The 27,115-nt window shown below is 29.8% G+C and overlaps 1 protein-coding gene across 3 annotated transcripts; it reads right to left on the bottom strand.

Annotated features, from left to right (window-relative positions):
- Positions 1–97: 97 nt before the first annotated feature.
- Positions 98–25,367, bottom strand: LOC148235116 (androgen-induced gene 1 protein-like). 3 transcript variants are annotated; one of them, XM_088186570.1, is made up of 2 exons: positions 25,100–25,367; positions 98–1,369 (listed from the first exon to the last, which is right to left on the bottom strand). In XM_088186570.1, exons 1-2 carry the CDS (start codon positions 25,253–25,255, stop codon positions 815–817), a joined length of 711 nt encoding a protein of 236 aa, XP_088042696.1. In that variant the 5' UTR covers positions 25,256–25,367; the 3' UTR covers positions 98–814. The 3 variants fall into 3 exon arrangements, with proteins under 3 accessions (XP_088042696.1, XP_088042697.1, XP_088042694.1); XM_088186571.1 differs by lacking the exon at positions 25,100–25,367 and adding an exon at positions 4,406–4,640; XM_088186568.1 differs by lacking the exon at positions 25,100–25,367 and adding an exon at positions 1,461–1,747.
- Positions 25,368–27,115: the final 1,748 nt, after the last annotated feature.

Here is a 27,115-nt window from a genome sequence, read left to right as displayed (position 1 = left end):
TTGGGGTTATAATGTATACACTTGAGATTAAAATGTATAAAATACTAAAATAAATTTAATTTTTAGATATAAGCAATTAAATAATAAATAACGCAAGTGTTGTAAATAAATTTTTATTTAAAATCACATTCACAATGATCGCTAGTTTTGACCTATAAATAATTGCTATTACAAATATATAAAGATATGACGTTTTTTGATGTATAATAATGTGTTAAATTAAATATAGTCTTTGTTATAAAAATAATTAAAAATCGTTCATACGTATATAAATAATAAATTCGAATGGAATTAATTAAACAATATCTTTACATGGAATGCATAATAGATAATAGAATGATAAATAATATCTACAATTTTAAGCGTTTAAAAACCCATTTAATATTGCTTTAATAATAGTCTCTTGGATTACTTGATTTTTTACTTTTAAATCAAATGAAAATTGTTCAAATCCATGTTATTGATATCAGATATGATACAAATCAAATTACATAATTACGTCAATGATCCATTTAAAAGGGCATTATGTAAAAATGTGAACATTGCAATACATACATAATAAAAGCAAAGTTTATATCATATTTGTATATTAAATTACATGTGCTATATTTATTTAAATTTCTATTACATTTATAATTTTAGGTCTTAAAATTATTTATTAAAACACGTATAAAAAATCCTACTTAATTTTCTTCCAAGCATTTATTTGAAAATGCTTTAATTTCAATGTTAAATAACAAATAAAAAATTATAACATTTCAATGAAAAATAAAACATATATAAAAACATATAAAAGAAACAGTACATTAATATTTTAGTTTGGCTTTTTCTTCCCTGACTTTTTAATTTGTGACAATTGCTTTGACCAAAGTTTGTTATTTAAAATTTCGCCTAATAAGTAGAGTGCTAAACCGAAAAAGACGCTAATCAAATAGAACACCACTTTCGACGGCCAGTTCAAAACTTCCAGTATCGGGTACACCCATCTTCCCGAATAATAATAAATTACGTGCACCCATATCAAGTAAGCGGCCAAATAAGTGAACATTCCTGTTAATCCGTTCTTCCTCGACGGATACTTTCTGAAGGTCATGTACAATTCGATCAGGATGAATATCACAACGTTAGTATGCATCAAGTGATTCAGCCACGACGGGAAGAATTCATCGAGCGCCTTCGGAAACACCAACTCTCTGTCGATGGACATCAAGCCCCAAAACGTTGCTCCGACATAGATAGCCGACGGAAAAGCTAAAGCGCTGAACATATAATCTTTCAGTCTTCTAATGTAAGGAAGTTTGGCTTTATTCTCGTTCGTTCCCACGACATCGTTGAGGAGTGCGATGAAAAAGTAAACGGTTTGTAATATCTGAAACGATAAAGAAAAACATCAAGATAAAATAAATATTTAGGACAACAGTTTTATTGATATGGATAAGGCTTCGAGGTTATGTAATTACCGCATTCCAAAACGTCAAGTATTTGAGCTTTCCTGCGAATTCGAAATCCATAATGGATAAATTGTGGACATAAAACCAGTCATAATAACAGCCGTAGCCGAACATAAAGAAAGAGACGAAATGTAAAAAGAGCCTGAACATTTTTATCAACGTTTTGTCAAATGCGAACATGGTTGACGATTTGTCTCTTCTAGACTTTACCATAAAAGCGATAAATTTGATAAGGTTTCTGTCAAAAATACGCCAATATAAGCTAACGCGAACAGACAACAGCGCGATACAGAAGCTGTCAAACTAACGCGTTTTTTATCAATTGAACATAGCTTTGGTCTAAACGCGATAAAACTACACCAATGATTATGACTCGGCATTTAAAAAAATATGTTTTACCAACTTCTTTATATTTATTGAAACAATTACTTCAACATACATAAATCTTTAAGAAAAATCGTATTAATTTTTATTTTTAATAAACCAATATTACAGACAAATTTTCACATACATTTGATTCGTTTTATTATTTTTTAAAAATAATAATAATGTAATATTGTTGGTAGTAAGACTGGGTTAATAGTTCAATTATTTTTGCCTGATTTATACAGATAATTGACGGAATTAGATTTTTTCTCTTCACTCGTAAATTTGTATTATGCGGCTTCCATAAATTATGTCACTGATTTAGGAGAGGGGGGGGGGAGTGGTCAGCGGAATTGTGACGGTATTAAACAAACAGGAGTCTGGCTCAATGACATCTTGTGAAATGAAGAAAAGGGGTTAAAAATTCAGGGAAAACAACAGCATTTATGGAAGCCGCCTTATGGGCATAACAGTAGTGGTCCACACGTTTTATGTGAACGATATTATTATAATGTAAATAAAGCAGGGACTATCTACAAGCCCTGTGACCACGGATGACACTTATAGATGTCATTAAGAAAATCGTCAGTATGCATTGATCACTTAAAGTTGTCATGAACCTTTGAGCCTTGTAATATGTTTTTTTGTATAATTTAAGGGTAAAAAATTCACTTTAATTTATTGAAATAATATTTAAATAACTTATGGCATAAATAGGTGCTCCCCCATATACAAGCAAATTCTGAAATACCCCGCATAAATATCAGCCGCAGTGAAAGGGTTAAAACGGATAAAATAATTGAACATAGTCTTGACGACTTTATCTAACAGCGTTTAAACCATATCAAAACCCATTGTTTCGCCAGGCCAGAGAAAAAAATCTATAAACACTATTTATGGCCACTGAACCATTATAGTTGACCAAAGATATCCATCGAAAGAATCGAATAAAAGCATAAAAAGTATTGGCGTGCCGAATGAGGTACAATTATTTTTCGGTCTAATTGGTCGAAATACTCTCGCACGAGATTAATCAAAGTTGCTGAAGATCATATACATAATAGGCCTGTTTAGAAGAGCCATTCAATTTGGACACATTTATATTACGACTCGTTTCTACTTTCTACAAATTAATTTTATTGATATTTCGAAACGCTAACAATTTATTCAAAATAAATATATGAACTACCCTACTTGACTACCATGTAATGGTAACTAAAAACCCGAAAATTAAATAATTTTATGATTAAAAAAAATATTTATTTAAATTTATATAAAATAGCAATGCTGAAATTAGCAGTAATTATTTTTTTCCACGATTAGTGATGATGTGTATTCTACGCAGTAATTGGAAGTAGATAAATAGAAAATAGTATATTTTTATTGTCTCATATTTTAAAATTTACTGTTTATATACAGAAATGCTTGGAGCCTCCGTTTTTTACCATACTTTATTAATTAAAATTTATTTCAAATTCACAATGACAATTGTATACATAATAATATTCCTATCTAGCATACGATCGAATAATTTTGTCCAAGCACTTAGATATATTACAAACACAAAGAGAGAAATCGATTGTTAGTTTTTGAGAAATCAAATATGTAAATTAAAATGTTTAGTTATCGTCATCACGTGTTTCATAGTGCGTGCTAGTTGTATTTATAATTAACAGTCATCTGTTCGCACAACTACCAGGAATTACCATTTTCTATTGGTATTGATTTTATGAGGGAAGGTTTAATATAATACTATGGTCAGTACTACGATATTTTACACACAGCTTTATCCAAGCTGATAGTCATTGTATTTATAATAAAAAAAAGTGCTACAAATATTTTGATTTTTGTTTAATTTAAAATAAACCTAGATTCAATTAATAAAGGAAGTAATATATTAAACTAGAATTTAATAAGTAATTTTCCATTTCTCCCCGATTTTTGTGCATATTTTTTCATTATCTTTGTATGCGTATGCGAGGTATTGCATGTGGGAAAGGGCAGCTAATATATGTACATAATGCATTACTTAATTTTATAAGAGGGGTGAGGAAGTGATCGGCTGCCCCGGTCCTCTCAATAAGTATAGTATAACTTTACCAGATTCCAATACGTCAAGAATCTAAATCGTCCTCCCACACCTTGCGATATTGTCTTCGGACAATCCTCTTTTTTAATAATCACAAAATTGAAATCGTAGTACATGCCGAACACGTGGTAGCACGCTATGGCTAAATGGACGAGAATTGCGAAATTTAAATTATACGGTCGCGCTTCACAAAAGACATACATCTTCAAACAAATACCGAGTCGTAACTATTCGGTAATAGGATCAATTTACAAGACACTTGAACGGCATCTTTAGCATGTTGTGTCATGCGCGCTGTTAAAATTGCCTTAAAACCTTGAAAGTCGAGCATGAACATTTTTTTATTATTTTAATAATAATCAACGCACACTAAATTATCACGTTTATTTAAAATAATTACATCAATAAAAACTCGAATCAAAGTTTTATATTGGCATTACTATATACGAATTATTCTCTACTTATTAATTATTATAGAAGATTGACAATAAATATTTACCAGGTTCCACGTAGTCAAAAATTTTAACGGACCTCCTACGTAGGGTATCTCTTTTTCAAATACTAATATATCCGGTATTATAAGATAGAAATTATTATATATTAGGGTGAATAGGAACACTCCCGCTACAGCGGTATGAATCAATGTCACAATCATTTTTATAATATTGTTCACAAACAAAAATAGCACTTGTCCACAAAAGAGCACTAGCTTCACAGAAGACTGCCTCTAAAATGACCAAAGTAATCAGTTGCGTGCAATCAATTCGACTCGTGAACGAGCTTCTCAATTTAAAATACATATAATACTCATTTATTTACATGTATATGTGTAATTAAGTTAATCGGTTATGAGACCAAAATTGAAATAAAAAAAAACGACAACGAGTAAACTATATTATTTAGCGATATCAAAACTGTTATATAAATAACGTTGATAAAATCTTATTGTAAGGACAAAGACCGATATCTATGTTATTCAATGATAAAGCAATTAAAAAACTGGTTCTATTATATGTATTTATTTATCTTTATCATACGTAGAAAAGTGAACGAAATTAAATAACAAAACACTGACCAGGTTCCATATTGTCAAAAATTTTAATCTTCCTTTCCAAAATTTCAGATCGTTTTTGGGTCTTATCCATTCGGGATCTTCTACGTAGTGATAGTCATACCACAGACCGAATGAATTAATTAACAACATTAGAAAATGGACGTTATTGACAGTCATCTTCTACAATTATCTTGAATTATAGACGAGAGTAGAGAGCACGTTTCGTGTCGACAATGAGTCGCTACTGAACTGCGAGATTACCTTCGAGTTACAAACGAATAATGACTGGTTGTAGCCATGAATAATGTTGTAGCCATTATAGAAGCAGTTGCACGACACTACAAAGTTATGAAATACAATATTTATATTAATAAATACTATTTTTTAATTATTAATGCATATAAACTATTTTTTATACATCATTTTATAAATATCTAGGTTTTATTGCAACAAAAAACAGTCTAGGTAGCTAAGGCCAAGCAATGATTTTTTTTTAAAATATATGTTCCATGTTGAAATGACGTCACAAAAGAAACAAATAAATTATTGATCAATAAACTTCGATTTTCTTCGCTTTGATGAGTGAATATATATTTTGGTATTTTAAAATATCTACGTTTTATTTTACAATTTAATCGTAGTTTTGGGAACCGGTGCGATTTACGATCGAGAAATCTCAAGGTGCGCAACCATTAGCGAGCATTGGTAGTCGCGAGTATCGATCGCTTGATATTAAAGATACAATAAAAATTGGGAGATTTTTAAATATAATTAGAAAAGCTCGATTAAATATATTTTTGCGATAAATTTATTTCTTAGGTTAATTCTATTCTTCAAATTTCAATCATAGCAACACTGAAATTTTGCTCGAATGCAACATCCAATGTGGCACTTTGCGTCTCTTCACGAAGATAAATATAAATACTACATTTCATTTTTTCGAGTAACGTTTGTATGGCCGATATATTTTATGAGCTATGACTAAATATGTACAAAAAACAAATTATATACAAAAAATCGGCTGGTTATCAGCATGATATGATGTAAATTGATACATATCTGTTGTCACCTTAGATAATACATTACAATATTATGTGGTTTTTTTTTAAATTTAATAATAAATAGCAAAAATATTGATAAAAAAACCAGACAGGATATACTCTCAATACCAATAATACTCGCATATCGTATTTTTGACCTACGACACTTGATAATTTTAAAATTTTAGTCTTTAAATTTAATTATACCAGAAAGATTATTTGTTTTATCGTTGAACGTTTATTTTCTTAACGTTTGTTTTAGAGATCCTAATAATTATAAGTTTTTTTATGGAAGACTGAAATTAGAGCTGGCCTGAAGGGCAGGCTGTACGGACGGTCGTCATCTGAGATTTTTTTGTTTGTGTTCATCGTATGTGCATGTGTCTGTCGTGCAATTAGCCAAGATTGTGGTAACCAACCCCTTTGGAGGTGAAAACCGGCAGATATTTGCGCGTAAGTAGCACAATTTAATAAATAGTATAAATAGATTGATTAATATAATATATAAATAGTATAAGATAGAAATAATTAGTATTGTTACATAAAAAAAATGGCCGATAGCGGCGTGAATATAGCGGGCGTAATTACGCCAGAAAACAGAATAAAAGAAATGGATGAATTAAAAACAAAATTAAATGTATTATTATCAAATGGTAATATACTATCAAAAGAAAAAAAAACCATTATAACTAATACATTTGATATTATGTATAAACATTTATTAGATGTGTTAAAAACTAATAGGGACGATGTAAATAATAAAAATGAAAATAATAACTCAATATTTGAGTTATTAAATGAAGTTAGAAAAGATGTTTATAATATAAAGGATAAACTAAATTTAAATAACAACATTATTAAAAATAAAATGCAAAAGAAACATTATTCGGAAATCGTAAAAAAAGGAAAAGATATTGCGATAATTATACCTAAAAATTTGCAAAATATAGAGCAGACAAAAAAGGATTGCAAAAATTTAATTAAACCAACAGAATTAGAAGTTGGAATACAAAATATAAGACCAATAAGCAAAGGAGGTATAATAATTACATGTGATAGTAAAGAAGATGCATCGAAAATTACGACAGATGCAGTAAAAAAACTAGGAGATAAATATAATATAAAAGTAGGAAATTTAAAGAAACCAAAAATAAAAATAATTGGAATTTCTGAAGAATTAAAATATGATCAACTAAAAAAGTGTATAATGAAACAAAACACATGTGTAGAAGAAAACAAATGTTATTTAGAAGTAAAACATATTAAAAAAAACAAATTTAATAAGTATGATGCTATTATTGAAGTAGATGTTACGACATTTAAAAATATAATGGATGTAGGCAAATTAAATATTGAATGGGATAGGTGTAAAGTATATGAAGACATATTCATATACCGTTGTTATAACTGTTATGGTTATAATCACAAAGCCAGTGAATGTAAAAATAAAAAAAATTGTATAAAATGTGGTTCGGAAGAACATTTAATAAATCAATGCAACAAAAAAGAAAACTGTGTGAATTGCTGTAGAGCAAATAAATTACTAAATCTTAATTTGAATGTGGAACACAACTCCATGGATAGAAATTGTTCAATTTATAAAAGATACGAGCAAAATTACTATAATAAAATACAATATAATATAGTATAGCAATTAAAAAAATCAAGTTCATATGGGAAACAAGAATCAGTAACTGGGATATTAATCAATGCACAAGGTTATTTAAAACATAAAGAGGAAATAGAATTAATTACTGAAAAGGAATATCCAATATTTTTAGGGTTAACTGAAACCCATATCACAAATGACATTGAAGAATTTGAACTAAATATTGGCAATTATAATATAATTAGATGTGATTCTAATTCCAGACATACAGGAGGTGTTATACTGTATATTAGAAATGATATAAAATTCAATACTATATTTAAAAATAATCAAGATAAGACATACTGGTCTATCACAGTTAAGATTTTTATTGAAAAAATTCCCATAATATTATGTATAGCATACAGATCTCCAAATAGTAATCCGAATATATTCATAGAATTTATAAATAATATTGCAGAATGGAGTTTTGATCAAATTTTGGATACTGTTTTAATTGGAGATTGGAATTTTAATTGGAACAAATGTGAAGATTTTTACACAGCAAAATTAGAAAAAATATCAAATATATTTGGTTTAAGACAATGTGTCAAAGAAAATACAAGGACTAATAATAGATCGAGCACATTAATAGATTTAGTATTTACCAACAACAAAAAAATTTATTGTGAAGTAAAATCAACTCCAAGAATAACTGACCATTCAATTGTATATATTTATATAGAAAAACATAATGAACTTAAGTTTAAAAAAACAAAAAAAATTGATATAATTAAAAAAATTAATTTTAATAAATTAAGATTAGAATTACAAAAATGTGACTGGAATGTAGATAATATGGATGTTAATAGGATATGGAACAAAATTTATAAGAATATAGTAGATTGTAAAACAAAAAGTCAATATAATTTTAAAAAGGAATATCGTTACAACCCAAAACCGTGGTTTAATGATGATGTTAAAAATGCTATAAAGAAAAGAGATGAGTCATACAAAATTTTTCAAATATTAAAAACAGAACAAATAGAATATAAAGTCTTTAATGAAAAATGGAAAACATACACACAATGTAGAAATATGGCAGTCAAAGTATTAAGAATGGCTAAAAAGAAATGGTATGAAAAATTGATAGATGAAATACAAAATGATCCAAATAAGATGTGGAAATCAATAAAACAATTAATTAATCCAACTCAGAAAAACGACATAATAAAAATGGAAATTAATGGAAATATATATCAAGATCCTTATATAATGGCAGAAAAGATGAATACATATTACATTGAGAGCATAGAAGAAATTGTAAATTCAATACCAAGGATTAGTAATTTAGTACAATATAATAATAAAACATTAATTGTAAAATTTAGTAAATTTAAATCAGTATCATTAGATGAAATTCATAACATAATATGTAAATTTAAAAAAGGAACTAGTACTGATGAACTAGATATAAATATAATTAAAGAAACATGGGAAATAATAGGAACTAAATTAAATTATTTAATAAATAAAGCACTCTCATTAGGAGAAATGCCTGAAAATTTAAAGATTGCTACTATTGTACCTATACCTAAAATAAAAAATAGTAAAAAAGTTGAAGAAATGAGACCAATCAACATGCTACCGTGTATAGAAAAAATAATAGAAGAAGTAGTAATCAAACAATTAAAGGAATTTATTACTTCTCAAAACATAATATGTGAACAACAATCGGGATTCAGAGAAAAGCATTCCACTGAAACTGCATTACAAGTAGTGATAAATGATTGGCTGTTGGCTAAGGATACAAACAAAATCATTGGAGCAGTTTTCTTGGATTTCAAGAGAGCCTTCGAAACAATAGACCAGTGGTTCTTAACCTTTTCAAAGTCACGGTGCACTTTTGATCATGGGAAAAAGTGGCGGTGCACCAGAATTAAGAGGTCGAAAAAAATATGTGGACAAAATTTAAAAAATAATAGTTACATACAAAATTACATACAATTTTTTTACATATTTTTTTAAATTAAATTATATAAAAAAGTTAAGTATTGAAAATAAATTTAGGTAGTTAATTTTGCCCTAGAACCAATTTTTAATTACGTGTTTTATTAAAAATATTTGTAATAATATTTAAAGGTGCTCTTTGGGTGGCAAATCTAAGTGGTGCATTTTCCCCCCTTTGTTTACCCAAAATGACGTTCCTGCTTTACATAATGGAATTTATATGATCAATCAAAAATTAATGAATGTGATACCTGAGCTTGTTGGCTTTTGCAGATATCAGAAATATTACGTCGAATATTTTATGTAAGGACCCTGAATTCTTCGTTTACATTTTTTTCTGTCTTTCTCGTTTTTTAGTTTTCATATTAGTTGTTGTTGAGAAACCAAGCTCACACAAATATGATGTTGAAAACTGTAACAAAATTTTCAGTGCCTTCATGTAAAGAAGTGAATATTCCTCTTGGACAGTAATCCAAAAATTCTTCATAGTTATTTCGGAAAATTTAATTTTTAGAGTACGATCAGTCGACAATGAGACTAATTTGATGTTTTCGTATCCGGTCATAATTTTCTATACTTAAGAATGGAAAATAATGTGCAATTTTTTCTTTCAAAAAAGTTAAATGTTTTATTATTGCGGAAAAACTCCCTTGGGAATGTTTTCGTTAAGTGAAGGAAACATATTTATTTTTTTTTCTATTATTCGATTTTTCGAAAGAGTTATTTTTTTCCGAAATCCTGTCAATTTGTCAATGGATGTCATGAATTTTTCGTTTTTTCCTTGGATGCTTGTGTTAACGTTATTTAAGTAATTAAAAATATCTGCTAAATATGCCACTTTAGCATACCAATCGTTATTCTGAAGACATTTTACAAAATCATCCATACCTTCATTTCGAAAAAAGATTAACAATTCATTCTTAAGTTCTATGAATCGGCATAAAACTTTACCCTTAGATAACCACCTCAATTCAGTGTGAAAAAGCAAACACTCGTACATAGCTTCCATAGAAATGCAAAGTTTTTTAAACATGCGTGTTTTTAAAAGTCTTGATTTTATGAAATTCACTATATTTACAACTTGATTTAGTACAGGTTTTAGTGTTGCTGGTAAAGTTTTCGAAACTAAAGATTCTCTATGTAAAAAACAGTGCGTAAATATAATATTAGGTTTTCTTGTCTTTGCAAGTGTTACAAATCCTTTAAATGAGCCTACCATTGAAGGAGCACCATCCATACAAATTCCTACACATAACTCCCATGATATTTTAAATTGTCCTAAATATGAATAAATAAGATCAAAAACATCTTGTCCTGTCGTATGCTCGGTAAGTTCTTTGCAGCATAGATATTGATTCACTATTTTGTTTTCATTTATGAAACGAACGAATCCTAGTATTTGTGCATTACCGCTAATGTCAGTAGATTCGTCGACTTGTAAAACAAAATATCGCTTGGAAAGTTAATCGTTAACTGTTTTCTCAATATCATCCGACATATTTAATTTTTTTTTATTGTATCGTTTGAAAGAGGAATTTTCATAATTTCCTTTTTGCTTTATCACCAAACATCATTTTTCCTATTTCACAATATGCAGGTAAAATTAGAGACTCTGCTATAGTATGTGGTTTTAATTGTACAGCAATCTTGTATGACGCCAGTTGTGCTTTATCGGAAATTTTAACAGTTTTTTCAAAATATTTCGCTTGTTTATTTTGCATGCTTAACAATCTTTTGAAGTAATCTTTATTTTTTGATGCAAAATCGGCGTGCTTCGTAGTGAAGTGGCGATTTAACTTGTCAGGATACATCGCGCTATTGGACAGTTTTTCTCCACACACAACACATAGTGGAATGTGATATCCTTCCTCATTGATGCTAGTAAAACTGAAACGTAAATATTCTTCAGAATACTGTCCATTATTTTTTTTTATTTTACTGGATATATTTTCTTTTGTATGAGACGTATGATGTCTAGTAACATCTTCACTTCTTCTTCCACTTGTACTCCCAGTGTCATTAATATTTTGGTCTGATTCACAATTTCGTTTGTTAATAAATTTATCCATTGTGTGGTATCACGACCATAATAAAATATAAATTGATTGAAACATTAAGATTTTACTATTTTGCGGAATTTTTGTTTTTACCAATTTTCTCGCGGTGCACTTGCAATAAGCTCGCGGTGCACTGGTGCACCGCGGTGCACCGGTTAAGAACCACTGCAATAGACAGAGAAATAATGTTGAAGAAATTGGAGAGTATAGGTATAAGTGATATAGTTTTGAGATGGTTTAATAATTACTTATATAAAAGAAAACAAAAAGTTAAGATAAATAATGTATGTTCTGAAGAGAGGTTAGTGTATTATGGAGTACCACAAGGGTCTAAATTGGGACCATTGTTGTTTGTTTTATATATAAATGATATAGTTAATAACGTAAGAAAATGTAAAGTTCATCTATTTGCGGATGACACATTGATCTATTGCATGGGTGATAACATTGAAGAAGTTGTGAGTAATTTGAATGATGAATTAGGTGTGTTAGAGATATGGTTAAAGAATAATGTACTTAAATTAAATGAGAATAAAACTAAATGTATGTTTATTAATTATAAAAATGTGTTAGATGATAGTACCAAAATAGTAATAAATAACTCTAATATAGAAATAGTGGATAATATAAAATATTTAGGAGTAATTGTTGATACAAAATTAAACTTTAAAGAACATTGTAATTACATATTAAAAAAAATTAGTTGAAAAATAGGTTTATTATCTAGATTAAGAAATATATTAAGTATAAATACAAAAAAATTAATTTACAATAGTATAATATTGCCCCATTTTAATTATTGTGCAACACTATTAAATATGTTGAATAAATTAGATAAACAAATGTTGCAAAAATTACAAAATAGGGCAATGAGAGTAATCTTAAATAAAAATAGATTAACTAATTGTAAAAGTATGATTGATAGATTAGAATGGTTGAATGTTCAAGAAATATTGAGTATGAATGTTTTAGTATTTATATATAAGTTAGAAAATAATATGTTACCACACTATTTTAATAAGTATTTAATAAGAAATAAAGATGTACATAAATATAATACTAGAAATAGAGAAAATTTAAAAATAATTAAGTATAAGAAAACGAGTACGGCTAGGGGAATTATGTACGGAGGTTTTAATTTATATAATAGTCTTCCAAGAGAAATCCGAAACAGCAAAAATATAACGGGTTTTATAAATGGAATAAAAAAACACCTTCGTACATATAGAAATAAAATATTATAATATTAAGTCTTTATTATTGTATATTTTTTCTTTCTGTTATGTATTTTTTATATATTTTTATATATGTTTACTAAATTTGTTAGATGTAAAGATTAGCTATTAAGCTAAATAAATTAATAAAATAAAATAAATAAATAAATTTAGAGATGCTGCAAGAGCTAAAATAAATGTCGCCTAGAAAATTTTTGTTCGTTTAAAAACGTTTGAGATGACATTTTTTCTACCTCCCATTTAGCATATTTTCAAAATCTGGTTACTTTACTAAATGTACAAAAAAATCCCAGATGACCTTTTTTTTGAGCCCGGGGCGCTGAATATTCTGGGGTCGGCCCTGACTAAAATACCAAAGATAGACGCAGGGGCGTAGCTAGAGCGCCCAGGGATGAACTATCCAAATGACGTGCCCCTACCCCCATTTTATATACATTTCACAATTTCCAAATATTTCAAATGTTTATATAAATTGTAATGAAATAAAAATGGGCAACATAACAGTCAGTGTTCCTAGTTCGTCATAGTGAACTGTAAAGATTAAATAAATATGACATTTAAGATTTCAAAATATATTATATAATAATATAAAAATGCATAAGTAATTTTATTGAGTATATAATAAATAAAAATAAATTATGCTTACATTTTATTGAGTATATAATAAATAAAAATAAATTATTTATAGAGAACTTTTTCTTGATTTTGCTAAAGCAAACTTGTCAATTACGTCATATTAAAATGTGAAAAATTAAAACTATAATTTTATACGCAAATTATATTTAAATTATCGCTTAAAAATTTCACATTCCGTTTTGCCCCCCCCCCCCCCTAGTCTGGCATCCGGGGACATATCCTCCCTTAAATCTCCCTAGCTACGTCTCTGGATAGACGCCGACATAGCATGAACCAGACTAGTCTACCGTTTAATTAGTTTTCTGTGCTGTGCAGCATGATATACTTATACATTTTCATTAAAAAGTAAAAAAGTGACATTTGTGTGCATGTGTGGTAATAATAATTTGTATATGCCTATATAAGAAATATTTTTAAAGTTAATTATTTCTCATTATTTTAAAAATAAAATCATTAATAATTATTAAAGTCAATCCTGGTATTTTTTAATGGAGGGAATGCAAAATCAAAATTTTTACACTGACAACAATTAATTGCTGGATTTTGGATAAACTTGAGCTGCATGTTAAATTTACCTACATTAAAAATGAGCTCAAGAAATCAGATAATTTAACTGACGGTTATGGAGATTTCACTTAATCGAAAAATATGGTTATTTGGTAACACAAGTCCGTTCCCATTTTCAAAGAAGCGGAGTTGTGATGCCAGAAGACCAATTGAAATTGAATGTCAAGATAAGTGTAGATCAGACGTGCTTGAATAAAAATGCAGCTCACGGGTAATAGAGTATGTTAAAATGACTAACGAAGAATTCTCCTCGTTTAAAGAAAGCACGCATGAGCAGGTTCAGCGTGAAAACGACGAATATTTTTTTGACAGTGATGAAATTGTGCACAAAGATGTGCTTTCAAATTTAGATTTTTTGTTGATAAAAAACATTACCAGGTTTTCACAATTTCCCTACAATGTAAACCTTGTTCCGTGAGATTTATACCTCTTCCATAGGTTAAAATATAAATTTTTGCTTAACGAAATAAATATACAAAAAAAGAGTTCCAAGGGGGGGCGGTAATTTTAGGTCCACTTCCCAGTGGTTTTACTTTGAAGGATAGTGTTTTATTAGGTAGTCTTATATATGTGCAATTAATTATAAAATCAGCACTTGCTTAGGGGACGATATCATAAAATAAAATATTCACGACTTCTTGATTTGAGAACTAAAAGAAGGTCGAGACAAGATAAACAAAAAAAACCTGTTCACTTTCAAAAGCCAGCAGACAAAAACAACTATCAAGTGCTTTTAAATGCCTGCCTTATGGTTGGTTGTCCGTTGACGCAGAGCATTGTTGGTTTGTTGCAATGTCTGAATAGTTTATATATTCGCGTAAATTTTGTATCTAAAATATGATTTCAAAGAATAATACAGTGAAGTTGAATCCATAGTGAATATTTTATGACTATGTTTATGATTGTATGATGAGACATTGCCTATGATTATTCGATGCGGTATTACTCAGGGGGGCTTGGAGCTTCTTGGTGATAAAATTCTGTTTTTTAAATTTCATATGGCTAAGACTGTTTTCATTTTTCACCCCTAGTTGTGAGTTACATAAAGTTCTATAGCTACCTATATAACTATATTATTATTTACATTCATATAAAATAAGATTAAGTAATTTAAAAAAATGTATTTTCTAATTATTAAAAATGTATTTCTACAATATTAATAACATGTTATCACCAGAAATATATTATCATAAATCAGTGAATCAAAAACGAAAGTATAAATATAACAGTCACGTGGTGTTTAATTTCTTCGTTATTTTTTATTTGCGTGTGACCTTGAGTATCATTGGAATGTCGTCTTGGAGGAACACCGAAACATTTTAATAATGGTTTGAATATTTATTTTTTTTGTCTTTCTAAATGCCTAAACGCGTCTCCGTACATCATGAAAGCCAGTGGGATAAGAACGAGCGGGAAACTCGCGCTAGGGTTGGTCCAAATCATTTTTGGGCATAACACTTAACAAGTTTTGTTATGCATGAACATTTGGAAATATTCGAAGACCGAAGAAACCCAAGTTATTAACATTTTTTAAAAGTGTTAATATTTTATCTTGTAATAAAATTATTGAAAAAGCTTTTTTCATCTGATTTTTTAGGGGAAATGGACTGAATCACGGGTTGAAAAATTAATCTTAACAGTCTCGGTTAATATTCTTAAACGCTTGAAAGCTTAATTGAAAGTCAATTAACTGCAAAAATACTTTTATATATGCACAAGAAACAAGTTTTGAAAGATCAACTAACCAAATTCCAATAGCTCATGAATTTAATCCTGCCTTTGAGGGGTAAAAATTTGGGCTCTTCCACGCCGAATGAGGCTGGATAGTCTGTGGCGTAGGCGAAACAGTAGGAGCCGAATAAGAATAGCAAGGCGACGATAAAATGGAACACGAGCTGCATCTTGGTAGTGTTTCGATTGACCGGCTCCCGTGAGTTGCGACTGCAATACTGGTTATGCAGTCGGCGAGTAATGTGGCGCATTCGAGCGGTTTACAACGCAACTACCCACCACGTGGTGGGCGACACTACGCTCACCGAAATAATGTACATGACATATGGTTCAAGTGACAGAATGTTCACGGACAAAATTAACACACGACAAAATGTTCATCGAAAATGATTTTTTAAAGAAAAAAGTTAATTATGCATTTTAGGTGCGTAAATTATTTATTGATGTTAAACGTAAATAAAACAAGTGTGCTATTTAACAGGGAATTATTTTAAGAGATATGTGCATTCAAATAAACAATCTTCTCCATAAAAAGAATTACTTGTGCATTTATGTAAGATAAATCTTCGAATTATTTCTTTGAAAAAGGATTTGTTGTAGTTATTCATAAGGTCTTCACTGTTCGTTTCGTTTTATGGAACAATTATTTTATATATTGCGCATTTTAATTGACTTTCGAGTTTTACATGTTGTATAGTACAATCTTTTGCAGTCCGAATTGTTGACATGTTAGCATGACACTTAGCGATCCAAGCTGGAGGTTTCGTAAACATCCGTTGCTTTGAGCTCTGGTACGGATATCAGTAGAAGTGTCTCAGACGGAGTGTCGAAGGGGAAGTCTGAAAGTAAATCCTCCGATGTTTCGTGGATGTCAGGGTATCAGTATTTATTTCCAGACGACTAATTACAGAAGTGTGGAGAGTTTTTTTGAAGTAAATTGCCGTTAGTCAAAAAAGCAGACTAGAAACGGCTGCGTGGGTAATCAATTCTCAAAGAGATGGATATTTAATTATTTATGGTTTATGGCGCGTACCTTAATCCTATAAGTAGTCACGGTGTTTCATTTAAACGAAGAAACCCATTTTTTCTTTAACGGTTAAAACGCTTAAGTGGTATACGCCAATCCTCCCAATTGTGGTTTAGTTGAATCCGACAGGACCATGTGTAATTTTTCGTCACCACATATTTTATCACATTCTTGAACATTTTAGTCGTAAAAAAGGCGTCTTCGAACGTGTGATCATTTTGTTGGTGAATATTCTATCGTGTGAACGTTTTGTTGATTAAAATTACGTCGCGTGAAATTCTTTGCCATGTACTTTATTTCGGTGAGCGTTTTGTCGCGGAACCCCACCGTGTGTCATGTGTACAACTATTTTGTGTGTCGAATAGAGGGTCGGATGCGTGCTGTCCCCGTTCATATCGATTTTTGCGATAAATAGTCAAAGGTTGGACTTTTTAAATTATAAAAGAGCGATGCTTTCGATATTGTGTAATATCACTAACGCCGTTGGCGATAACAAGTACAGTGACACCTAGCAACAAAATTATTAATTATAATTTATTTACATAGCTAAGATTCGAACCATTAAATTTTCCCAGATTTTTATTTTTCAGGAATATTGCTATTTCAAATCTTGCAGAAGAGACCTCTAATACTGCTGCGAGTGTTTGTATTGTTTGTTAATTAGCTTCAGCAGTGTTTCTTAATCTTTTTTTAAACAACAGATGGAAATTTTTTACGTGGTTCATTTTCAAGGTTAATACACTGATACAAAATTTTTCGAACCTAATGCATTATAGTTATTTTTTCTCCACAAACAGCAGATAGAAATAAACATATGTATATGTTAATTTTATTATGATAAAAGTATATGACTATTAACACTAGCCTTTGAAAAAAGCATTCGACATCGTTTAGCACTAATTATCTAAATATAATATATTTTTATACACATACGATCATAACTGAAATGTTAAATCTATGCTGCTTCGCCAAACAATGAACTCTCGATACCGCGTAAATAATTCAAGATGGTGTCCTACGTGGTAGTTAGCTCGGGCCGTTCCCTTTCACTCAATATATAACATTCATATCTTAAAAAGTACTGACTTATCAACGTACGCTGGCCACAAAGCTGTCATAACTAGTACTTTTAATCTTTTATCAGTCCATTAACTAAACCAATCTTTTCTAAACTTGAATAATTATTTTATTGAATGAAAAATTAAAATAAACCAAGAGAAAACTGAAGCAATAATTTTTACAATAAGCAGATAACCGATGCCATCACCTTTTACAAGAAAATAAGGAAACTGCAACTAGTGGTTGGTGAACTTCAAATAACTCCAAGCTTAAATTTATTAAGCATATCGCCCTAAAATAGATACATAACAGAAAAAGCTCGTTAACAATAAAAAATAGGCGTTATTATATAAACACCTAATTACCCCGGTAATAACATAAGCTTACCCGATATGGGGTAACACTAGTAATTCATTTTTTCCTTAATTCAAAATACAGCAATAAAATAGTATATAACACACCTTTCTATACTAAACTTTAGAAACTTCATAATAGATTTCAAATACCAACAATTATTGTTGTCGCAATATTTACTTTTTAAAATACATTTAATTTGCAGTTTCGTAAATATATTCTCGGTCATAAATATTTTTTAATTTGAAGTTGTTATTCGACTAAAGACGACAAAACTGACCTGGAATTAGCTAAAGAGTATAAATTTTGCACCAACTCAATAATTAATTTGAAAATCATTGAAAAATTGCTGCTTATGACTCACAATACACAATAATGTACTTAACATACTCTGGAGTGCCGTAAGAATCGAATCTTGGTCAATTACTGTTTATTATTTTTTTAAATGACACAGCAATTGCTCACTCATTTTTTTATTTTAAAATACATTAAAGCAACTATTGATTATTTTGTGTTGAATATTAATATATTTTTTATTGTTCTAAATATAAATAATAGCAAATAAAACTACCGGTAAATTAGTTTAGTATTTTATAAACCAGCACGATAGACTAGTGTAATATATCGTTAACTAATACCTGAAATGCCTGAGCTTGAATCCCTATATTATAAAATACTATATACTATTAAACTATAATTATAAAAAAATTATAAATGTATTTTTTTTCGTCTTAAGAGGTAATTCCGGTCGATCATCACATATTATATTTATAATAATTTTAAGGAAAACTTTTAGTCATGTTTCTTAATAATAAAACACTGATCAGGTTCCATATTGTCAAAATTTTCGAGTTAAGAACGAATATTGATTGGTTGTAAGCATGAATATTGTTATATCCATTATAGAATCGGTTGCACGACAATACATAATTATCGAATAAAATGTTTATATTATATTAATACATAATATTTTTTAATTATTATATACATAGAAACTATTTTTGAACATACTTTTATAAATATCTATATTTTATTGCAACAGAAAACTAATTCGTGGTAAGTGATAAAAAAGGCCGAGTAATGAGATTTTTTTTATGTGGATTTGTACTAGGTATGTCGAAATGACGCCATATAAGAAACAAAAATAATGTTGCCCAATAAACTTTCTTTGATTTAAATAGTGGGTATATATTTTCAAGTATGTATTTAGTTTTTATTTTTCAATTTTATCGTAGTTTTGGGAACCGATGGATTAGCGAACACTAGTGCTCGCGAACATCGTCAACTCGATACATTAAAAATATATATTAAAATATAATTATAAAAGTTCATTCAAAAATATATTTTTCGTTACATTTATTTCTTGAGTTAATTCAATTCTTTAATTTCAATCATGGCAACATTGACATTTTGATCTGATGCAACGTCCAATGTGGCAATTCGTGTCTTCGCATATATAAATATAAATATGTATTACATTTGATTTTGTCTGAGTAACGTTTGTATCGCCGATATATTATGAGCTATGCCCAAATATACAAAAAAACATATAATAGACAATTGTTCGTCTGTATTAGCTTGATATGACGTAATTAGATTGATAAATTTCCGTTGTCACCGTAGATAATAGTATTATCGTAATGTATTATCATAATACATTACAATATTATGTAATATTTTTTTCTAGTTTAATAACAAATTGCAAAAATATTGATAAAAAACCATACAGGATATACTTTCAATACGAACAATACTCGTTAATCGTATTTTTGACCTACGACATTTGATAATTTTAACATTATTATCTTTAAATTTCATTATACCAGAATGATAATTTGTCGTATCGTTACATAATTTGAACGTTTATTTTTGAATGTTTGCTTTAGAGATCTTAACAATAATAGACTTATTTTTTATGAACAACACCCTAGTTTACCGTTTATTTAGTTTTATTTAAATAAAATAAATATTAAAAAAATATTATACTGTACACTTTACAGCATAATATACTTGTATACTTTAATTTGAAAGTAAAAATCTGCAATAAATTTTACCTCGACTAATTTCTTAGTAAAATTACCAAAAAATGTGTGATAATGAAAATATTTATTTACCCATATTATATATATATATATTTTATCAAGTTAATTATTATACATAATTTTTAATATTAATAATTTTTAAAATTACCAAAAAATGTGTGATAATGAAAATACTTATTTATCTATATTATATATATTTTTTATCAAGTTAATTTTAACATTAATATTAGTAATTTTTAAAATCAATCCCGATATATTTTAAGGGAGGAGAAGCAAAATCAAAATACCAACACTGGCAACACCTATTGTTTACGTATTGTACTGATACCTTTTTACATTAAAAATAAATTTAAGAAATCTGAAAATTCACGTTTGGGGTTTGTCGGCGTAGACACGTTTTTTAGCATAACCCCACAAAAACTCCAACGATGTTAAATCGCATGATCTTGGCGGCCAGTTAATGTAACCAAAACCTTAAATAATGCGATCTGGGAATTTTTAACGCAAAACATCTAACATTGCACTCAATGTTTGGCAAGTTGCGTTGTCTTGTTGATACCACATTTCTTCCACATCGATATCATCGATTTCGTGACAAAAATAATTGGTTATCATGCATATATAGCGCTCACCATTGACTGTTACAGTCCGACCTTCATCGTTTTCAAAAAAGTAAGGTCCAATAACGCCGCTTGACCACAATGTGCATAAAGCAGTCACTTTTTGGGCATGTAATCGTCTGTCGTGAATCGCATGAAGATTATTATTGCCTCATATGTGGTAATATTGCTTATTAACATACATAGAAAGGTGAAAATGTGCCTCATCAGACAAGAAGATTTTATTTGAAAAATCAGCAGCAATCTGCTGCTCTAGCACTCAATCTACGTAAATTATTCGCTGTCCATGGTCTCTGGACTTCAGTTCTTGTCTTATCTGAATTTTATACGGTTGTAAGTCCAGAAGTAAAATGCGCCAAAGGGAGCCATAATAAAAGAGCAACAGTGCAAACGCCGACGAATCGGCTATTACGGGTCTTCGGCCATAATTTCACTTACAGCAGCAATATTCTCGGCTGAACGGGCACCACGATGATGCACTCTAACCCTTCCAGTCTCTTTAAATTTTTTACCACATTGCGAATTGTTCGTCAGTAGGACGATGAAATTTACCATAATCTACCCGTAATTTTCGAAACACAGCTGTAGAACAATTGAACAATTTTAATGCGTTGAGCGGTGGTTTAGCGATCCATTTCACAAATGTATTATTACAAAATAACATTTGACACTTTGAACATACGTGATTATTGACAGTGCTGCCAACAAAGGAAACTTGAATTGGATCACCTATACATTTAAATATAATAGTAGCATTTGGGAAGGTATACTGTCCAACAGTTTAGGTGCGAGCGAGATATTTTATGATATTTATCACCCATTTATATTTATAAATGTTATTATATATTTTTAATTCGCATGATTGTCTTATATTTTAATTCTAATCGTCCTATGTTTTTATTCTGACCGTATTTGATTTTTAATCTGACCAACAGTTGATTTAAAATCTGACTATTTAATTTGCTGCCATAATATATTAGTTTAGAGCAGTTTTTTCAACGCCTTCGAGCTATTTGGCGATGAAATTATGACTTTTAAACAGTGGCATAGCTAGGGTATGTGCCGCCCAGGGCGATCCTTAAAATTGCCGCCCCCCCCCCCATACATTTTTGCAGGGTCATAAAATCAGCATTTCTTAAAATAATAAATTGGTCATTATTAAGCTTTTGTTATTGGAGGATTTATATTTGTTTGAGTGCATTCAGGGTTAAGAACCACACTAGACAATCCCATCGCGAATATGCCGCCCCCAAGCAAGTGCCGCCCGGGGCGGCCCGCCCCCTCCGCCCCCCCATAGCTACGCCACTGCTTTTAAATTACGTTTCGGTAAGACAATTTTCAATTTTCATCATTGGTTATGAGTTACATAAAGCCATATAGCTATTATAAAATCATATTATTATTGCTTTAATATTACAAAGATAGACAACATATATTTATCAGGGGCGTATATTCAGGGTGTGCTAGGTGTGCGGCGCACACCCGCAAAACCATCTAAAATATAAATTTAGAAATTTAGAAAATTTAGGGCGTAAAGCGACATCATTTTGCATACAGTAGTATGCAAAATTATAAAATTTTAATATGCAGTGTATAGTATGCATTGGTATTTGTCATTCGCTCTGAACGTTTTCGCGCGAGCGATCGTTTTGGAACAACACATATAACGCGCCGACCTTGTGCGCGGCCGCCGACTAAAGTAAATTGTTCCGAGATTTAACGGCTGAAGTCGATCTGTCGGCTGGCAGCGCTCAGTAGTAAAATTGGTCTCGAATTTGGTGCGCGTACTTCAAAAACTCTTGCGTCCGTCGCTGCTTTTTTATTACATTATATCACAATAACAGGTCACTCATTTTTTATATTTTGGCGTAAAATAGTTTATTATCTTATTTACATATGATCAATATTTAATTTTCTATTCTAGATTATATTTTTTTATTTACCCCAATAATGATGAAGAATACTGTTGAAGATATTTTGAATATCCATTTTCAAAAAGAAGTTATGAAATTAAATTGAAGATAATCAAAATTGGCAAACCACGTCCACCTCTTCCCAATTTATTTATGGTTTGCAAGCCAAAGTACTCGAAGTTTATCCATTGGCCATTTTTACACACAGCTATGCTCATATGTTGAAATTAACATTACAACAAGGTCTTTCCAATATAAAAGTGTGCAAATCATTCTTTCAAACTTTAAATGGATTGTCTGCATTCTTTTCGAAATCTTCCAAACGAATAAATGCTTTACAAGAGTTTGTAGGTAGAAGACTTCCTTCTGTCACACCTACAAGATGGAATTATACACGCGGTTAAGTAACACAGTGCAAAAATACAGAAATGAATTTACGGACTTTTTTCGAGACGTCGTGAAAAATTGTGAACTATGGGACCCCGACACTGTAATAAAAGCACGAGGTTTTCTTAGCTTTTTGGAAGATTTTGAAACAAGAAAACTTCTCCACATATTTTCAAACCTTTTTGGAAAAACTGATGTGTTATACAACATTTTACAATCCAAATCTTTTGACATATTATATTGCTGTAAGAAAGTTACCGAAATTTTGCAACAACTCAGACATGAACAGGAAAATAATTATGAAACATTATGGGATTCTTATGTAACGGAAGAAAATTATCCAAGACTGAGTAATGATTTGCTTGTTGAAGAAAAGCACGCGTTTAGCCAACTATTTAATACAATAGTTGATAATATATGTAAGCAAATTGAATACCGTTTTTCTTCAATGTCCAAATTGGAATATTTTCACCTTCTGGAGAAAGAAAAATATGAGCAATATAAAGGAAAACTTCCAAATGAATTACTTACCAAACTGCAACAGTTCTATGGATCATTATTTGATTATATAAGTTTAAAAAATGAGCTTGCTGTTCTTTATCATTTACCTGAATTTGCAGAGAAATCTGTTCATGAGCTTGTACAATTTATGAAAACAAATAATCTTGAGTCAGGGTTTCAGGAAATAGATAAATTAGGCAAACTAATAATAACTCTTCCAAGAAGTACTGCTTCAGCAGAACGTTCATTTTCTGCTCTGAAACGAATTAATAATTGTTATCGAAGTACCCAAGGCCAAGAAAAGCTATGTGGCCTTAGCTTGATTTCAATAGAAAAAGGGATCCTTATGGATATTAAAAAGAAGAGCACTTTTTATGACAGCGTGATAGAAAAATTTATGATCAAAGAAAGAAGATTAGATTTTATATATAAATAATTATAATTTTATGTTTATTGGAAATTTGATATTTTTATATAATAATATTTTAGATTAGGTTTGATGTTTATTTATTTATTTATATATGGGAAAAAGCTGTAAGGCAGTTTAGGCATGCCAAAACCTCGGCTAATAAAAATGAAAAAATGTACGTTTTTTTTTATTTTTTATAGCACACCCAATATTAACACCCACCGTACGCCACTGATATTTATATGCAATATATAAAAAAAATCATAATTAAATGACTTTCTAACAAGAACCAGGGATTTTTTAAATATTTCTGTGGATAATGATACAGACTTTGCACCAATAAAGAAAAAAGAACGGTTTCTTAAAAATACTTTTTATATGTATATAAAGGTAAACATGTTAACATTTTGAATTTCTGATGTCATTAAAAAACTATGTTGTGTGTATGGCTATAAGCAAATGATATTTATTGTATTTTTATGAGTTTTTTTAACGTATCCCCACACTTAGTACGAGCTTTGTGTCTTTTTTACGCTGATTGTCGCTGAACGTATGCAAATAAACCTCATTATTTTCTTCAAATAAATATATTTTTAGAAAATTTCTTTCTGCGCGGCTAAACAAATAGTAAGTCAAATCCTAGGTATGGTGCCTACAAAACCTGGCTATATGGGGGGGGGGGGAGTGACTAATACTTGATCGGTTAGAAACATTATCGTCACTAAATGTATTGTAATATAAGCAACTGTTTTTTTACTGCGTCGTCGTAAATCAGCCCCCGCAGAAAACGATAGCGCAACTATTTGATAAAAAGTTTGCAAGTTCAAGGTAGAAATTTTTTCAATGATTATTGCCGGCAACACTACGTCGGTAGAACATTCGTTGTACTATTTTACTTCACGATAATGAATAAAGAGTGTAGGTATATATGCACAAGAAACAAGTTTCGAAAGATCAACTCACCAGGTTCCAAAAGGTCAAGAATCTAGTCCTGCCTTTGAGGGGTAAAAAGTTGGGCTCTTCCAGGCTAAAAGAGGCGGGGTAGTCTATGTTGTAGACGAAGTAGTAGGCGCCGAAGTAGAAGTGCAGGCCGACAATAAAATGGAAGACGGACTGCATCTTGGCAGTGTTTTGATTGACTGGCTCTCGCGAGTCGCGACTACAACACTGGCTATGCGGCCGGCGAGCGACGTGGCGCACTCGCGCGGCTTACAACGCAACTACCCGTACCCACCACGTGTACAACTATTTTGTGTCCCGAATAGGGGGTCGGATGCGTACTGTCCCCGTTCTTATCGATCTGAAAAAAAATAACATATTTTTGCAATATACATATAGTAACAGGTTGGATTTTTTAAATTATAAAAGAGCAATTCGTTCATTATTGTATAATAACAATAGTGCCGTTAGCGATTACAAGTACAGTGGCACCTAGCGGCCAAATTAACAATTATAATTTAATTACTTATCTTAGATTCGAACCATTGAATTTTCCGAGATTTTTCATTTTTGGGAATATGACTATTTCAAAAATGATAAAAGAAATCGCTTATTCAAAAAAGTAAAATTTATTTTTTGTCTGTAATCACATCTAAATAAATCAAATATATACAAATGTATATTAGGTTGTTTTATAATTTTATATCAAGTGACATTATTTTAGTAAGATATGAAACACATTTCTTAAAACTACAATTTTAGTAATTAAATCCATTATTTACAAATATAGTCTTTTGCATATGACTATAAATGTAGCATACATGTTCGTTTTTAGAGATTATGCAGATTGTGAAGAATTTATATTATTACTTTTGTTATTGAATTTCGTACTTGCTAGAAGTCTAAATGTTTAAAAAGGTAATAATCTGTAGGAGAAAGGTAATGGGGGATGAAGTAAAATATTCAATTCTATTTCCTTTACCTTAGCAACAGCAAATAGTGAAGTATGAGGTTTAACATTAACCTGGAACATTATTGCTCTATGTCTGTTTATCAACGTCGGATTTTTATGGTTAGTTTTTTGCTTATAATTCCGCTACTATAATAATGTCACCTGGCTTAAGGACCAATCGGTGAATAATTCCTCTATAATACCACAATACTGTTACCATTTTTTTCGAAAACAAAATCAGTTGATTAAAATAATAAATTAAAAAATATTCATACACTAATTTTTAAATAATTCTATTGTTACCTAAATAATATACATATTAAGTAATTTAATTATAACATTAACTGGACAAAAAGTGAAAAAAAAACAATAAGATATTAATAAATATTTATGAACTATTTTTTAAATAATTTTGTCCGGTTTTACAAGAAAAATATCCGGGTTAATAATGATGTGGCAATTAGGTATTTTTGATTTAAAAATCGAATGAAAAATTGAATGCTTTAAATACCAAATTTTGACCAATAGGAGAGCGCAAAAAACAATTATAACTTCTCTGAAGTCAAAAATCCGCATCAAAAGCAATAGCCGCGTGTAGTTTTACTAGCACCTGCCAGATAAATTATATTTTCATTGGTGAAAGTGTATTCCATTGAAATAATATTTTTTTAAATGTTTTCGGGATAGATTGGAGACTGTTTTTTTAGATTTTCATTGAGGGATAACCTGAGAATTTCTGGTTAAGAATCAGGGACGTCATTTCAGCTTTTTACAGGGGGCAAAAGTAGACCAGTCAGTGGTAGTTTTTTTAATATTTCGATTTTATTAAAAATAATTTTATTTGTTATTTATGTGTATAAATTTCGTATCAACTCAATAACTGAAAATATGCTAATTATGTCTCATAATAGCCAAAAACGTACCCCACGTGCTATGGAGTGCCGCAAGAATCAACTGCAGTTTCTTATTTTTATAAATGGCACAGCAATTGCATACTCGGATTTTTTTTATCACATGCTGATGATTTAATAAAACATTAAGGCAACTATTGATTATTTTGTATGGAATGTTTAGATTTATTCATACTT

The sequence above is a fragment of the Plectrocnemia conspersa genome, unplaced genomic scaffold (genome assembly GCF_051122295.1).
Source record: "Plectrocnemia conspersa isolate PC_06_02 unplaced genomic scaffold, ASM5112229v1 ptg000005l, whole genome shotgun sequence".
NCBI classification, from domain to species: domain Eukaryota; kingdom Metazoa; phylum Arthropoda; class Insecta; order Trichoptera; family Polycentropodidae; genus Plectrocnemia; species Plectrocnemia conspersa.
Note: the sequence above shows the minus strand (reverse complement) of the source record. Positions and strands in the feature narration are given on the sequence as shown.

Excerpts from the sequence above, each read along its gene's own strand:
- LOC148235116 (XM_088186568.1), bottom strand. The coding sequence starts at position 1,664 with ATGGTAAAGTCTAGAAGAGACAAATCGTCAACCATGTTCGCATTTGAC. Across the intron at positions 1,370-1,460 it reads ACTTGACGTTTTGGAATGCG|ATATTACAAACCGTTTACTT; the intron begins GTAATTACATAA and ends TTATCGTTTCAG.